This window comes from Typha latifolia, chromosome 6 (assembly GCF_019914945.1).
Source record: "Typha latifolia isolate L0001 chromosome 6, TyphaL0001v2, whole genome shotgun sequence".
NCBI classification, from domain to species: domain Eukaryota; kingdom Viridiplantae; phylum Streptophyta; class Magnoliopsida; order Poales; family Typhaceae; genus Typha; species Typha latifolia.
Window position 1 is genome coordinate 4,066,414 of NC_133091.1, and position 16,860 is coordinate 4,083,273.

Consider the following 16,860-nt stretch of genomic DNA (forward strand, 5'->3'; position numbering starts at 1 on the left):
AATATAAAAGAAAAAAAAAGAACATCCTAACTTTGTGCATTGGTCACAAATATGTCATTGTAAAGATATTGAAAAAATTTAGAATTGCACAAAAAGGCCACCACTAGTATTTTTAGATTATGCACAAGAGCTAATATAAAATTTAAAATTTTAATTTTATTTGCTAATAAAATGCTGAATTATTTAGCATTTTTAAAAGTAAGACATTGAACTATAGTTCAGTATTATTTTTAAAACACTTTTTAATATTAATTTAAAATTAAAATACTAATAAGTTCAGCTATTTAATCATAGTAAATCAAACCCAAAGTAGTACTGAGTTTATAGTGTGGACCATTTCGGTAAATGAAATTTGGGAGAGATATATAGTTTGGTCAAGAAAAGGTTGGATAGTTTTATTTTTTATCAAAGATATTATCGGTAGTATCTTCTCAAGAGCACCCATATCTACAGATATTCCAAGCTCCCTCTAATGGCGTCCGCGTGCTCTCTCTCCTCCTTCCGCTCTCCCTCTCCCCTCCTCCCATCGCAAGGCAGCCAAACTAGTACTCGATTCCCCACTCCCTCTTCTAGGGTTTACTTCATTTGCGCCGTCGGTTCTCGCACCAGGACAGCACAGCCCTCTCATTCCTCTCGCTCTCGTTCTCGCCCTGGAGGCGGTGGCGGAGGAGGCGGTAGTGGAGGAGGAAGAGGGGGAGGTGCCAAGCGTGATGCACCGCAGCCGCGTCCGTGGTCGGCGGCGCCGCCGCCAAAGCCGAAGAAGCGGCATTGGAAGGAGGGGGAGTTCCCGGGTGTCACGGAAGGGTCGGTTTCGAGAACCCCCAAGACGCCGATCAAGAACATGAAGAAGAAGGCCGACGACAAGGCGGCGGCGAAGGCATGGACAAGCACGGTCACCGAGGCGCTGGTCGAGAAGATCCAGAAGAAGCAGTGGGAGGAGGCGCTTGAGGTTATCTCTCTTCCCTTTCTTTTTAGATATCCTAAAATTTCGACTTTTAAATCGAAATTGGAAGTAAAGGTGCAATCTTTTGATCGATTTACAGTTTCTTATGTCCTGGCTGTGTATAATTGTTTGTCTTCTATGTGCACTGGGCGATCATAGGTGGCATATACGTGGCTGATACGATAGTTTAGAATGGAAGATATGTACCGCAGTAGAAAGAGTAGTCTGTTAGAATTAGTTGTTAGGGTCTGTGTTAGTTGCCTGCAGCAAGAATTTGCAGTGTTTAAGGGTAGAGTGCTGTTGTTCAAACAATATCTCAAACATGTTACATGCAACTGCAGGATCCAAACAGCCCCCTACTGAATAAATAAGGGATAATTCCATCGTCACCCCTGAATTACTACTGTTTTTCATAATGATCTATTGAAATATTTTTTGGTACACAATGACCCTTGAGCTATTAAAAATACCTCACATCTTTAACACCATAGACAAAATCAGGGAAGCGACCAAATTGCCCCTCCAATTTTATTAACATAAAATTATCTATTGAGTTGCATGACATGTAGGGGCAAATAGGTCATATTTTATCACGTGATTATCACATAGCAACTTATGGATAAAAATAGGTAAAATAAACCTAATGAAAGTGGTGAGATGTATTTTTCAAGGTTCCCAGTATTGGGATTAAGATCAGTATCGGCCGTCCAGAAAAACGATACGTATTGGCCGTCCGGAAAAATGATACATATCGGCCGCTCGTATCGGATCGAACTATTTGTTAATTACGTAAAATTTTAAATATTATTTAAAAATACCGAAAGCTTTCTAAAAATTTAAAAAAAAAATGAGAGGAAAATAAGAAAATAAAAAATTACTATAAAATCTAAAAACTTAAAAATATATTAACTTACTTAAAATTCAAAATTTTGATGGATATCGAGCTCTCTCTCTCCCTTCTTCCCTCTCAAAATTCAAAACTTATTCAAAAATTACTCAAATAGATAAGGTTCTCATTTTTTCTTTACTTCTTCCCTCTTCCCTCTTCTCTCTCAGGCTTTTAGCAACTGGTGTTGCTAGCAGCAACAGTAGAGGTCGTCAGATTTACTCAGTACAGAAAGAAAAAGAGAGAGAAAATGAGAAGAATTAAAAACTGAAAATAAATAATAAAAAACTCATTTGAGGTTGCCAGAGGTCTACTGTGTTACTATATTGTTGCTTTCTAAGCAATAACTTTTGGTTGTTGCACTTCAAATTTTGTGTTGGCATTGCACTGCATTATGTATATTTAACAGAAGACTGTTACACATGAAGGCAAGAGATCTTTTTTGCATCTTTTATTAGGTTTCTCATAGATTGAGCTTTTGCCTCTGATACAATGATACCTCTGCCTTGTGTGTGCCTCTCTGAGCTGCCTCTATATGTTTTATATGTTTGTGTGTGCATGTGTTTGTATGTGGCATAGTGTAGAACTGTAGATACTGATTTCTTGTATAGCAGATTCTTTACTTGTTATGTCAGAATTTGTGTGATAATGTTTTAATTATTTGTTAGGTGTTTGAGATGCTAAAACAACAGCCCTTCTATTACCCGAAAGAAGGCACATACATGAAGCTCCTGGTTCTTCTAGGAAAATCAGGTCAAGCCATCCGAGCTCATGAACTCTTTGATGAGATGGTGGAAGAAGGATGCCAACCAACTTCTGAGCTATACACTGCATTGCTAGCAGCGTACTGTCGCAACAACCTCATTGACAAAGCATTCGAAGTCCTCACCAAAATGAAGACACTACCCCTTTGCCAACCAGATGTCTATACATATAGCACTCTCATAAAGGCGTGCGTTGACTCATCACGATTTGATTTGGTTGACAACTTGTACGAAGAGATGGCTGAGCGCTCAATCAGCCCAAACACAGTCACTCAAAACATAGTTCTTGGTGGATATGGAAAATCTGGAAAATTTGAAGAGATGGAAAAGGTTCTATCTGGGATGCTGGAGAACAATAGTTGCAAACCTGATGTCTGGACTATGAATATTATTCTGAGCTTATTTGGCAACAAGGGTCAGATAGAAATTATGGAGAAATGGTATGAGAAATTCCGCAATTTTGGAATTGAGCCAGAATCCCGAACTTTTAATATTTTGATTGGCGCCTATGGAAAGAGGCGGATGTATGACAAGATGTGTGCAGTCATGGAACACATGCGGAAGCTGGCATTTCCATGGACCACCTCAACTTATAATAATGTGATTGAGGCATTTGCAGATGTGGGAGATGCTAAAAGCATGGAATACACATTCAATCAGATGCGTGCTGAGGGGATGAGAACTGATACTAAGACATTCTGTTGCTTAATAAGAGGGTACAGCAATGCGGGTCTCTTTCATAAGGTAGTAAGCAGTATTCAGCTGGCTGAGAGGTTGCAGATACCATCTAATACCTCGTTCCATAATGCTGTGTTGTCTGCGTGCGCCAAGGCAGGCGATCTGATGGAGATGGAGAGGGTGTTCAAGCATATGAAGGATAGGCATTGTGCTCCAGATAGTACTACATATTCCATCTTGGTGGAGGCATATAGGAAGGAGGGAATGACTGACAAGATTTATGATCTAGAACAGGAGTACCCGGGTATTTTTGAGAAGGTTGGGGAAAGTACCCCAGTTCAGGAGGATCCAACTATGTTTGCAACTGAGCTTGTAGCTTAATGAAGTGAGGTATGTCCAAATCCAATTTTAGGTTTTGGGCTCATTTAAGCTCCTTAGGGCTTTTACCTTGAGGTCAAGGTTAAATTAAACCTCACACTTCCCAAAGACACTAAAGTCTGCATGATGGTTGAGAGCGGCGAACAAGAGAGAGCATTTCTAAGGATAATATTTGTTTATATTTCTGCAAGGGAGCCTCCTTAGTTGATGGTAGCTGCTGATAAAATAAATAGACGAACGATTCTTTTGTTTGGAGACCAATACCTGCCAATCGTCACCCTTTCGGATTATGCAATGAGTTTGTCCTATGGATGATGTTGTTGACATCCAATAGTTCTAATCATGTTGCTACTAATGAGATGTTTCTTTATCAGAATTTTGTTGAGTATGGAATTTGTGCATATGATGTGACTGTTTAGTGACTGACTAGTGTGATCCCAGTTGCACAAGTCACCTGACCTTGTCGACATGTTTACTGCAAACATGTATATTTGACTATTTGTTACTATGTTATAAAGATGTCAGATGTAGTCATATTTCCTGTTCTTGCTTATTTCTATACTCATCTTCTTTATGATGATCTATTGAACTAATCCAGAGATGAGAATGCCACCCTTTTCATTTAACTACATAGACATAATCAATCAATGATGCAGACTCTTTGTTTTTTCTTTTCTAAATATCTGGCCACTTAGATTTCCTTCTGACTTTATTGAACTTTTATTTTCGTCAGGAGATTTGTGACATTTGTTGTTTATTAGACGAGCGGTTTCTCCGCATCCTTTATAGTATCAAGTAGCAGAATTTGTATTCTCTTGGTTACAACAGCGAATGAGATGAAAATTCCACAATGATGGCAGCCTCATCCTCCAGAGTTGGACAAGCTCAACTTAGGAAACATTGACAGGTTGCGAGAAATTTGGAGTGATGAAAGGGACAGACGAATCTTTCATCATCATGCTGTTACTGTGACTGGATTTCTTGCTGGTCTATCCAGTTTATGGAGGATTTGGGAAATTTTTTTGTCATCCAAAAATCCTGTAACATTTCTGATCTCTCATATTTGTAATTTTTTTAAAAAAAATTTTGTTCCTTATCTAGGTAAGAAGCATCTTGCGGACTTCTCTGAGCATGAGCAATTAAATTTAATCTCAGAATAGCTCCATGGATCTCATCGGAAATGTTTGATGCTTCTTGGGGCTTCTTTGGCGACCGTGAAGTCACTGGATGAATTGCCGAGTAGTGCGATCAGATCCGGACGCCACAGTTGCTCCGCAGCGATACGGACTCGACCCGCTCCTACCCACCCCGGGGTATCATAGCATGTCGGGAATCGAGGGGGGACATATTGGACGTAACAACTCTCGTCGGTTGGGGGCTCTGCCGCCCTGCCTTTCGATCGATACACAGTTGAGGAGGCCGATCACGAACGCTACAGGTGTGGGAGCGATCCTGGTCAGGGAAGGCTAAGACGGCACCTTGCATATGGGTAGCAAGAGGGCGCTTATGCCCCGACGGTGGGGCCTTATGGGGAAGGGCCCAGCCCAATAGGGACAGCACACCCCCACTTTAAGCGCACCTCTGTATTGACTGAATCACTCTATTGTCGGGTGACGTCGGTGGAACCGGTGAACCACGCGAGCTGGTTAGATGCGTGGAGCAGAGGGCTCGTTGTACCCCCCTTTTCTTGATCCAGCCTTTTCTTCGCTTCGGTAGTTAATCACCTAAAATCCAAGGGGGGCTGGTCTGCACGCCATACCTATACCCATACAGTGCCAGGCAGGCAGGCGGTGGACTCATTTTTGGATTAGGGAAGGGAAGAAGGGGCCTAAGCACGGCAAATGCCGTACACTTGAGTAGCAAAGGAAAGCGAGACCGTACCTCTTTTTCCAGGCCTGTTCGGACATACGGTTCCCGCATCAGATCAAGTTGGTGAGTCGTGTGATGGGAAACCTTCCCACACGGTTCGGAGAGCACTGAAGACGAATGAGAGGTTCACCACCACATCATTGCAAGGGGAGCTCGCTCGATTCGCAGATTGGTCCGACTCGTAATTCACTTCTTACTCCGTGTTCGATAGCCCGATCGTAGTGATGTTAATTGTGGTTACATCCATAAGTAGCTTCGTCCATCTTTATTCCATTTCATATATGTCTGAGGATCCGCATAGCCCTCGATTTATGTGTTATTTATCCATTCCTACTTTTTTTATGCCAATGTTGGTGACCGGAGATAACTCTCTTCAATTATTCCTGGGATGGGAGGGAGTAGGTCTTGCTTCATATTTGTTAATTCATTTATGGTTCACACGACTTCAGGCAGATAAAGCAGCTACAAAAGCTATGCCTGTCAATCGAGTAGGTGATTTTGGATTAGCTCCTGGGATTTCGGGTGAGTGTATATAGATTTCAGTAATTATATTACAAGTTTTATAGATCAAAATAAATACGGATGTATCGGATATTTGATTTGTGCATGTAATTGTACTTAAGAAGAGAAGATAGATTCTAAAAAGAAATAGAATTATAGCATTCCTTTGATAGAACTTTGTATTTCAGAGAGAAAAAAAATAGATTATACATATCTATGGTTGTTGATATGATAATTAAGTTCATGATCCATTCACCATCCGAAGAAAAAAAAAAAAAAAGGAAATGGATGTGATTTTACCACTGGTTCTGAGTTTAATATCATAAATTAAATTGTGGCCAAATGACAGACATTTAAAGGGTATTTTCCCTAAAAACTTTATTATGTTTTAAGAAATCTTGCTATGAACCCCTCTCTGAGAGGAACTTTATTATTGAACTCCTCCACATTCGCGCGCGCTCTTCTTTGCCCTAAACCCTTGTCGCTGCCAATCCTCGAGTAAGTAAGCAACAGTTTTAGTTCCTTTATGACCCTCCCTTTTCGTCAAATTTAGATTTTTTTTTTCTTCTCTCACGTATCGAGATAATGGCTTGCTTGATTTTATCCATCGTATCAGCAAGGAAAGAAGAGATTTGAGAACCATTTTAAGGGTTAATTTGTCTTATTTCTCTGCAAAATTATGATAACTTAGACGTTGCAAGATTCAATCAGAGCGTTATTTTTTTAATATATAGTCATTGAAGAAATTATTAAAACCCTTATTTGGTATGGCTTGGATTCGAAAGATGAGATTATACAAGTATCTTTAACTATTTAGAATGACAGAACTAATTTTCTCTGCTTGAGCTAAGGATAAAGGGAATTCATACTTAGGAAGAAGTAGTTTTCATATTTGTCATCATTTATGGAGAGTAAGAATGTGGTGTGGATGTGTTTCTCTGATGATGATGCCGCCGCCATGTGATACCTTGAAACAAAGATCCTTATATTCTATCTCACGTGCACCATAATGCATGATTGTATTGCAAATGTAAATTGACATTATGATCTATTATTGAGAGTTTCTTTTTCAGGTTAATTACATATTTGTATAACTCAGTATCATATTGCACCAATGAAGAATGAAAGAATACAATCTTTTCACCCGTGGTTCTAACAAACATGGGACCACTCTTAGCCAAAAGTTTGATTAGCGGTCTTATCTGTTATCGGTCTAGCCATCGCACATAATGGTAAACCTTTTTTTTTCCCTTCATGTGTCCTTAATGAGTTCCAATAACTTTTCAATGTTTACTCTTTTTTGTTAGAGAAGCATGATTCTCAACGTATAATATCCAGGAGGCAAATAACCTGCTATTTGATTGCTAGCTGCAAAAGTATAAGCCTTAGCATAGTATGAGTTCCTAGCAAGATGAAAAGGTAACCCGATAGAGTAGAACATTTTGGCAATTTCATATTATAATTGATTATGAGAAATCATATTAAATAACTTCGCAAGGGCTGTTTATTCAGTTGTCTTTTTCTTCTTTAATCCATAGGGTATATTAGAAGAAACAATTCAAATGGCAAACTAGAAGTTCCATGGTGAGCTGTCATTGGTACTGGCCTAGCCATATTTACTTATTTTTAACTTGGCCTCCTCCACAATCCTTTTCATCTCCACGATACGATGGCTATTCACTTTAGGACATGATTAGATTTGCATCCACTAATTCTTCTCACACTAGCCTTCACTCTATAATAAGATCCTTTATATATTTGTTGACAATAATTGCACTAAAACTAGTATTTCCTCCTATCATTTTTAATTTGGTTACATATTTCCAAAGGGTCAATTTCATTTGCTGCTACACTACTAGCACTATAACTTATACTTTCAGCAACTATTTATCTATGGTAATATGACGTCAAAGAAACATTTTAAGACACATTATTCTATTCAACTAAAATCAACTGTTATTGTCATACAAGAAATAAAATAGAGAAGGGACTGACCAAGTAACCATTCTAACACTATACTATTCTAACTGTTACTGCTAAGATAAGCATTCTAACAACATTCTAGTATTCTACTAACCATCCCAGCAATAATTTAACATAAACAGGAGAAGAAAATCTAGAGAATAAAAATCCATGGATTGACACAATTTAGAGGACAAGGGAGAGAAAACTGTGAAAAGAAAAGAAAAAAAAATTGAGAAAAGAAATTGAGAAGGGGACAGTGGAAGAAAATCTATGGACTGATGCAATTCAGAGAAGAAAATTTAAAGAATAAGAGAGAAAAAAAATGAGAAGAGAAAAGAAAAGAAAAAACTGATAAACAACTAGCATGAAACAAGACTTCCAACGTGAGAATGGGACAGAGGAAGCCAGCGAAGGAGAACTGTCACGACCCAAAATAGGAATCATGACCGGCCATGCATCTCAATATGCTTGAGATGCACGAAGCCTTATTAATACTCTCTACGTGTACGATGACAAAATAAATAAACAAAATGAGAATGTGCTTTATTAAATTTTATAACTAATTGCACTAAAGATAAAACAATGTTAAAGTTTTTGAGTCTCTAAACTAAATAAATAAAACTTCTAATCTAAAGCATAAAATCTAAAAGAAAGGAAAGGTAAATAAGTGAATCTTAAGTGGAGGTGGAGTCCGGGTACATCTCGCTCAGTCGCTCCGCTGACTATTACCTGAGTCTAGGTAAGACAATCGAAATCTCAAATCTCTAGCTCACGTAAAAAATCACCACCAGGGAGGAGTGTGGTGGTCCTAAAATCCTCCGGCGATGCTCCGACCGGTCGATCCCACAGCGATGACTCCGACGGAGAGGAGAAAGAAAACGATGGAGGAAAAGAAGGCTGGGGGAGGGGTTGAGGAGAGAGAGGATTAGGGTTTAATTTATAGATTAGAAGAGGATCTAATCTAATCCGATTCGGATTAGATGAAATCCCCGCCTTATCAGCGCCTCGTCGCGTGCCGGAGAGGGAGAGGGGAGGGGCTGCACGTGCAGAGCACGTGCACCCTCCTCTCTCAACCCCCATATATATATATATATTTTTTTTTTCTGGTTCTGACAACTATTCCCAACAAAAAGAAATTTCGTCCTCGAAATTAAAATTAGCGTAATGAAAGGATAAGTAATACCGTAATAGAAGCTATGAAGATTGAGAAAATAGCTCTGGATGCTTTTCTCTCATCTCATCTTCACGCTCCCAAGTTGCTTCTTCCGGCTTGTGGTTTTGCTATAAAATCTTCACGAAGGAGATTACTCTATTGCGAAGAGTTCTTTGCTGAGTCTCTAGAATTTCCACAGGGTGCTCCTCATAAGATAAATTTTCTCGGATCTCCAAAGGCTCGAAGTCAATCACATGGTCTGCACTAGGCACATACTTTCTCAACATAGATACATGGAAGACATTATGCACTTTAAATAACCTAGGTGGCAAAGCAATTTGGTATGCCACCTCTCCAATGCGTTCTAACATCTCAAAAGGTTCAACAAAGCGAAGACTCAACTTGCCTTTCTTACCAAACCTGATCAATCCTTTCCAATGTGACACCTTTAGGAAAACCATGTCACCCACTTGAAACTCAAGGTTTCTTCTCCGATTATTAGCATAGCTCTTTTGACGGCTTTGAGCTGCAAGAAGCTTTTCTTTGATTTTGATGATTCAGACTTAGTCTATCCACGATCACCCAGATTGCATCATGGTTCGATCTAGTGCGGGGGAGTCCCGAGACAAAGTCCATAGTCACATCCTCCCACTTCCATTCCGATAAAGGCAAAGGCTGTAACATCCCTGCAGGCTTTTGGTGTTCAACTTTAACTTGCTGACAAGTGAGACATCTAGCCACAAAGTTAGCTATATCCTCTTTCATGCCATTCCACCAGAAGTTTTCTCGCAAATCTCTATACATTTTTGTACTGCCTGGGTGGATACTGAATCCTGAACTGTGAGTCTTTGACATAATTTCATTCTTTAATTCTTCACTGGCTGGGACACAAGACTCGATTCGGTACTTGACTAGTCTATTTGATCTCAAATAACCAGGAGCTTCTCCTTTTTCTAATCCTTTCAAGATCTTCTTGAGGTTGGCATCCTCTAATTGAGCATCCTGGATGCGATCTAAAAGTGTAGGTTTGACCACTAGCCGACTGCAAATAGCTACTCTCTCTGGATTTGATGTTACTTCAATCTTCAAGCGTCTGAATTCTTCAATAATGCATTGCTGACAAGTAAGTGCTAATAAGTGCCCCTCTGATGATTTCCTGCTCAAAGCATCAGCTACCACATTTGCCTTCCCGGAATGGTAATTGATACTAACATCATAACCCTTGATTAATTCTAGCCATCTGCGCTGCCTCAAATAGTTGTCAGAACTAGAAAAAAAAAAATTTGGGGGTTGAGAGAAGAGGGTGCACATGCTCTGCACGTGCAGCCCCTTCCCTCTCCCTCTTCGGCACGCGACGAGGCGCTGATAAGGCGGGGATTTCATCTAATCCGAATCGGATTAGATTAGATCCTCTTCTAATCTATAAATTAAACCCTAATCCTCTCTCTCCTCAACCCCTCCCCCAGCCTTCTTTTCCTCCATCATTTTCTTTCTCTTCTCTCCGTCGGAGTCGTCGCTGTGGGATTAGATCACCGGAGCATTGCCGAAGGATTTTAGGACCACCACACTCCTTCCTGGTGGTGATTTTTTACGTGAGCTAGAGATTTGAGATTTCGGTTGTCTTACCTAGACTCAGGTAATAGTCAGCGGGGCGACTGAGCGAGATGTACCCGGACTCCACCTCCACTTAAGATTCACCTATTTACTTATCCGCTCTTTTAGATTTTATGCTTTAGATTAGAAGTTTTATTCATTTAGTTTAGAGACTCAAAAACTTTAACATTGTTTTATCTTTAGTGCAATTAGTTATAAAATAAAATAAAGCACATTCTCATTTTGTTTATTTATTTTGCCATCGTACACGTAGAGAGTATTAATAAGGCTTCGTGCATCTCAAGTATATTGAGATGCATGGCCGGTTATGATTCCTATTTTGGGTCGTGACAAGAACTACCTTCTATGAGAAATCCAACGTCGAGAGAGGAAGACCGGCATGACATCGGAGAGAGGAAGATTGGCATGAGAGAGAGAGAGAGAGAGAGAGAGAGAGAGAGAGGGAGAACAAAAGGGATGGGGTGAACTAGGGCACAAAACGTTGAGAGAGAACGAGAGGGAAAGAGGCAAATAATGTCTCTCTGAACTAATGGGTAAGCTTAACAGGTTTAAAAATTTAAACCTGCCATTAGCAATCAATACCTACCTGATTACTCAATAAGCCAAAAATGTATCCCTAACGTATCCAACCATATCCCCGTCATATTCGAAACTTAAAATGAGCTATTTTTATTTTGTATACTCCAAAAACATATCAGATGCAAATACTTCCGCCCCATTTGGGGTATCTATGTTTCCTAGGCCACAGATACTTGAGGACATCAATTGTAAGAACAAAAAAAAAAAAAAAAAAAAAAAAAAAAAAACTCTCTTGGAGCGCACGTGCGCATCCTTCTCTCTCCCTCACCGGCGTGCAATGGAGCCGCCGCATTTTTTTGGCCGAATCCAAGAAGAGACATGAGGTCTAGGCCAAAACAACTTGACGGGGCTCAATGGCATCGAGGCTCCCTGTTGTGGAGTACTCTCGAGGAGAGTTTGTCAAGTGAGATATTCACTTAATGACATTGTGATTGGCCTCCAAAAGTCAGATATGGGCACTCGTGTAGTGGGCACTTGGGTTTCATATATGGTGTAGCACCGAGAGTGGAGTTTGAGGAGCACACTTGGCTATGTTATGTAATTTTGCTGCATTGTTTTAAGGCATGTCTACGATAGGGACTCTGAGAAGGTTGACTTTGGCATATGATATTGAGGTGCCACACTAGATTTTATTAGGTGAAATTTCTAACCCCAAGACAAATGGTATTAAAGCAAAGGTTGTTTTTCTGTTTAATGAATCACTGTGTTTGAACACCTTTACAGTTGCAAAATAGTGAAAGCCCACTTGAGGATGCAGTGCTTAAAGGAGTTAGCGGTGAAATTAGAATAAGTACATGGTACCTAGTTTTTGCTCGAGTGTTGAATAGTGGAAGAGCTCAGTTTTGTGGCAGACAAGAAAGGCATGGTTCATACATGGCAACTTAGCAACCTAGGGCAGGTTGGCTTGGCAGACTAGGGGCATCGTGGATGCTGAATTAGACCGAGTCTACTTTTGGTTGTCAGTGACTCAGAGTGGGGAAGCACATTGGCAACGATGTTCTTGGCAGCTTAGTTGCCAAAGGGGATTGTAATAATAAAAGATGTCCAAGTGGATTCGTGTTGTTCAATGCAAAAGGTAGTCGACAGGAGCCTTAAAAAGAAGGAATGCAATGTGAAAAATGTTTCCCAGTAGTAACACTAGTGTTGGAGGCAAAAGTTGCATTGGACTTGTACTTCTTTCTTGTGTGATGATTGCTGATGGGATTCCCTATGATTTGAGTACACTCGCTTGGGAGTTTCGGAAGACATTCTCAAATTTGCCAAAGCGACAACGTCAATGGTATTATGTTTGCAAAACAAAAAGGCAAGCAAACTTTTGAGCCAAAAGCAGTGACAATGTTGATGACTCATATTCTCATTAGAACAAATAAGATCATGTTGCCGGCAAAAAGGCAAATCTTGGTGTAGAAATGTCGACAAGCTGAAATTCTGTAAGGGCGGTACAAACCAGGGTAGTAATATTGCTGTGGCAGATAGAAATAAATGGAAGACTAGTTGTGTGTCAGGTTGAGTTGTAAAGTAATTGACAATAGCTTGTCATTGTAAATATGTGGGCAAGCAAGTGTGGAGCTATGAGCGAAGGTAAGGCATTGAGAAGCTCGAGCTAGGATTTGGGATATTGGATTGCAAATCAATTATGACTTTGTGAAAACACTCGAGGATTTGTGCTGACATGGGATGACATGGAGAATGGGGTGTACTTTGCAGGAAGAGATGCCTTGTGTGCACATGGACCAGTAGCGGGATGCACAAAAGTCAGGAGGTACCGCGAAGGGCTCATGGTGGAGTGTGTAGGGTTTGAAGATCGAGGCGAGCTGCTATAATGAAGTACTTAAATGTTGGGCAAGCTATGGTGATAGGTTGTTGACTTGTTGTGCGATTGTGGGAATGTATTGGTGGTGAAAGTCAGTTTGTACAGGAACTAAAGGCAAAGCCTATCTAAGACAAAGTATTTGGAACAATGGGGTCATTGGTGCAATGATCTTTCACTCAACTTGATGGACCGAGCCTACAATTGGGCTTATATCAGATTGCGAACCTGTTGAAGTTTCGAGTCTGTGAGGGGATTTAGGGCCCTTGGAAAGTAGATTTTGGTGGTTTCTCTCGTTAAAGCATAGTCATGGGTTAACATTGGGGGAGCAAAGGAGAGCCACTCAACTCTATGTGTGTTAGAACTCTATCTGACGTTGTCGGAGAATGTTGGGACAACTCTATGACAAAGAGGAAGAAGAGGGTTTTAAGTGGATGAATCTATGTGACAAATGAAGCAACTGAGTCTTAGTCTGTGTAAGAATTCAGTATGGTATGTGACAAGTACTTAGACGATGAGCTCTAATTCGGAGGACAGGATGAAGTGAAGAACACCAAATTTGAAAGTAAGTGTGACTTGACTGAACTAAGTGTGGTGACTTGCAATCAACTACAAGATATGTGAGAGATACATGGATTAAGAGATGTAATCTCACATAGGCAATAAGTTGTAGAAAACTTTAGTGGCCATAGGTACGAGGTACCGAAGCAGATTTGTCATATTAAAGGGTTAGTGTGTTGTGTGAGGGTTGCCAAGGCCGTTGAGAGCTTTAACTTAGGGAAAGGACTTGAACTCTTTGGGGAGATCAAGATGTTTCAAGAGGGGCTGAGTGCAATGATCTATTTCAAAGGAAGGGTCAGTGTGGTGTTTAGATGGCGAACTTCTCAAGTCGGAGGCAGAAGTTGACAACCCAATACCAAGGATGGTTCTAATCTAGAGAAGGTAGTGGTTCTAGAAAGGGAGTTTGGAGTATTTTAGGGGAAAGTGTGTACAACATCGATAAGGATGTTGATAGCATGAGTAGGGGAGACTGTTATGGAGTACACTTGGAGGACATATCTTGGAATGTTCTTGGTTGTAGGGGAACACGTAATGCCCTATAACACCTTCGAACCTCATGGGTGGAAGAAGGTGGGATGCCTCACTTGGGTAGTTGGGAAAGGATTGTGCTAATGTCATTAGCAATGTCAGCAAACTCATGGGAATGCCTATGTTGCAATTGTGTTAAATTGTAATAGGCATTACTCCTTTTGAGGAGGGGCAAGACACTTTTGAGGAGTGGCTTTGACATCCCCTATTTTGAACTCTTAGAACAAGAGTTCGCTATGACACTCAAGAGAGTGCCATGCCCTAGACTCATGTGCGCAAGGCAGGTTTGTGGAGCAAACGTGGAGTTGGGTATTGTCTATGCCATGAGGCCAAAAACATTATAGATTGGGGATTTTGGGGAGGTTTCTCTATACCATTGTTAAGCACTACGTTATTTAGTTTGGTGCTCTCTATGGTGGAGCGTGCAGATGATAAGGGATAGTTTAAAGATGGAATGGCCTATTAAGATGGACAAGTCTAGCTTGGCATGCGATGCTAGGCTGGGATCCTTGTTTCGAGGGGACTTTGGGGATTTGTGGGCATTAAGTGGCAATTGATGATAGACCCTTAAGTTGGGGTAAGGAAGCAGGCAGAGAAGTGTCGTGCTAATGAGGCATTGATTAGTACCCTTGCTAGTGGTGGGTGTTTGGTTGTCTATCTTGTACAGGGTGGAGCTTGGGCACAATGCTCTATGGTAATGTGTGCGGGACATGTATCTAGTCGAAGACAAGTGTAAGGCAGGTCAACTGAAGTGTTAGCAAGTACTAAGCAGTGAGGCACATGAGTTTTGCGGATGGCCTACAAGCATGTGAATGTAGAGTGGGGACGTGCGCGATGTTTCAGAAGATCATAGGTACATGAGGACATCAATGGTTTGGTTGCATGTATGGCATGGCTTTGTGAAGCCATGTTGCATCGGTTGGAGGAACACGTCGGTACACGGTACTAGGTGATATTGTTGTGGACAGAGGTGTGGCCAACACTTGCGGTATCGATGTTCCCATGGGACAACCGGTAATCTAAGAGCCCTTTGTGATTCAAGGTGTTGCAGAATCTTACCTTGAAACTTAGGTTGTGAACCTTGGGCTTGTCTTGCGGAGCAACTAAGAAAAGACATGAGGACTAGGCCAAGATTTGAGAGTTCGGTGCTCGGCTTGAGGGCTTAGTTGTGCTAAGGAGTTGATGGCATTGAGGCATTCGGTTGCAGAGTACTCTTGAGGAGAGTTTGTCAAGTGGGATATTCACTTGATGGCATTGTGGTCAGCTCTATCGGAGAATCGGATGTGGGTACTCATGGAGTGGACAGTTGATTGAATATGTGGTGGAGCGCTTTCAAGGAGTATGCTTTCAATTCTGCTACATTGTTTTAAAGCATGTCTATGATTAGGACTATGAGAGAGCTGGCATCGATATGTGATTGATGCGCAGCATGAGATTTTAATAGATAAAATATCTAGCCCCGTAACAAAGGGCTGGATGCATTTCGACTAGAGCATAAATTTCCTTTTTAATAACCTCTTCTACTTGCTAGGCTGGATGCATATAGACTAGAGGGTAAATTTCTTTTTGAATAACCTCTACTTGCTAGTTGCTTCACATGTGAATTGTTGCTCATGTGAAGTCTTGGTACAACCATCTTTGAAATGATTGATAAGCTCTGTGCTTCGAGGCTTTGAAGTTACTTGACAATCTCTTGTGGTAACATGTTAAGAATAGCTTTCGTCATAGCTAGATCCACTTCATTTTCATAACCTATTTAATAACAAGTGTCTCCTGAGTTTGTGAAAGCTGTCTTCTCTACACAAGTTCCATATTTTGGGGTTCAACCTCACCTGAGATTTTATTAGCCTTTCAAAGATTAAACAATTGGCATCTTTTTGTTTGTTTCTTGTCTTGCACTCTTGTACTTGACTCCTGTCTTCTACATAGTCATCCATGTACGAGTGCTTCCTATCATGGAAGTGTCATAGCTCATTTTTTTAGAAGTTGTTCAGGCATAAGTTTGGCCAACTGGCACGGCCAACTTATAGTTCATTTCTCACCCAAAGTTTGCATCTCATTGTTACATATTAGAATGTGCTAATTAAGTAATTAAGTTTGACTTTTTCCCCTTAAACAAAGTTATTAGGTGCCACTTGATAATTTAATTATCTTTAGGTATTGGAGCACACCTGTTTATGAATTTTCTTCCTTCTGTTAAATTGATTTTAACTAAGCAAGTACATTTCAATGGTTTTAAGTAGGACTATACATATGTAATGGTAGTTTACTGTCTCGTTGTAGTAAGAAAGAAACCATAATGATTTGACATCATTTTTTCTGACTGAAGTAGCCAATCATAATTTTTGCAATTTATTGGATTGTAAGAGAAAAATTAATTTGATACTTCATATATCAAATTAATTTGTTAAACCATAATTTGAATGTGCAATTTGCTTCGTCTCCTTTATAATCACTGCTTATTCGATTATCATTTTCTTTTTACTTCATGTTCCCTTTCGCTCTTCTCCTCAACCAATTTTCTTGTCTTTGATGCCCCTTTCCTCTTCTCCCACCATGTCTTTTCAAGTTCTGGATGGCCCAATATGAAGTTATGGATGATCAGCAATGATATATAAAAACATCTGAGGT

The 16,860-nt window shown here is 40.3% G+C and overlaps 1 protein-coding gene and 1 long non-coding RNA gene across 17 annotated transcripts in view; both read left to right on the plus strand.

Moving 5' to 3' along the window:
• Positions 1–373: 373 nt before the first annotated feature.
• LOC140790332 (pentatricopeptide repeat-containing protein At3g06430, chloroplastic) lies at positions 374–4,745 on the plus strand. The gene is made up of 3 exons (XM_073140360.1): positions 374–949; positions 2,498–3,661; positions 4,383–4,745. The coding sequence occupies exons 1-2, from the start codon at positions 473–475 to the stop codon at positions 3,650–3,652; spliced, it is 1,632 nt and encodes a 543-aa protein (XP_072996461.1). The 5' UTR covers positions 374–472; the 3' UTR covers positions 3,653–3,661; positions 4,383–4,745.
• Positions 4,746–4,798: 53 nt separating this feature from the next.
• LOC140790334 (uncharacterized) overlaps positions 4,799–16,860 on the plus strand; it is a 28,326-nt gene continuing 16,264 nt past the window's right edge. For 3 of the 16 annotated variants that reach the window (XR_012109368.1, XR_012109369.1, XR_012109373.1), the window contains exons 1-3: positions 6,469–6,517; positions 7,093–7,251; positions 16,799–16,858. This is a non-coding gene — a long non-coding RNA (uncharacterized lncRNA). Of the gene's footprint in view, positions 6,041–6,402; positions 6,518–7,092; positions 7,252–7,331; positions 7,439–16,798; positions 16,859–16,860 lie in introns of those variants that run through there. The other 13 variants (XR_012109377.1, XR_012109383.1, XR_012109370.1 and 10 more) reach the window with 9 other exon arrangements.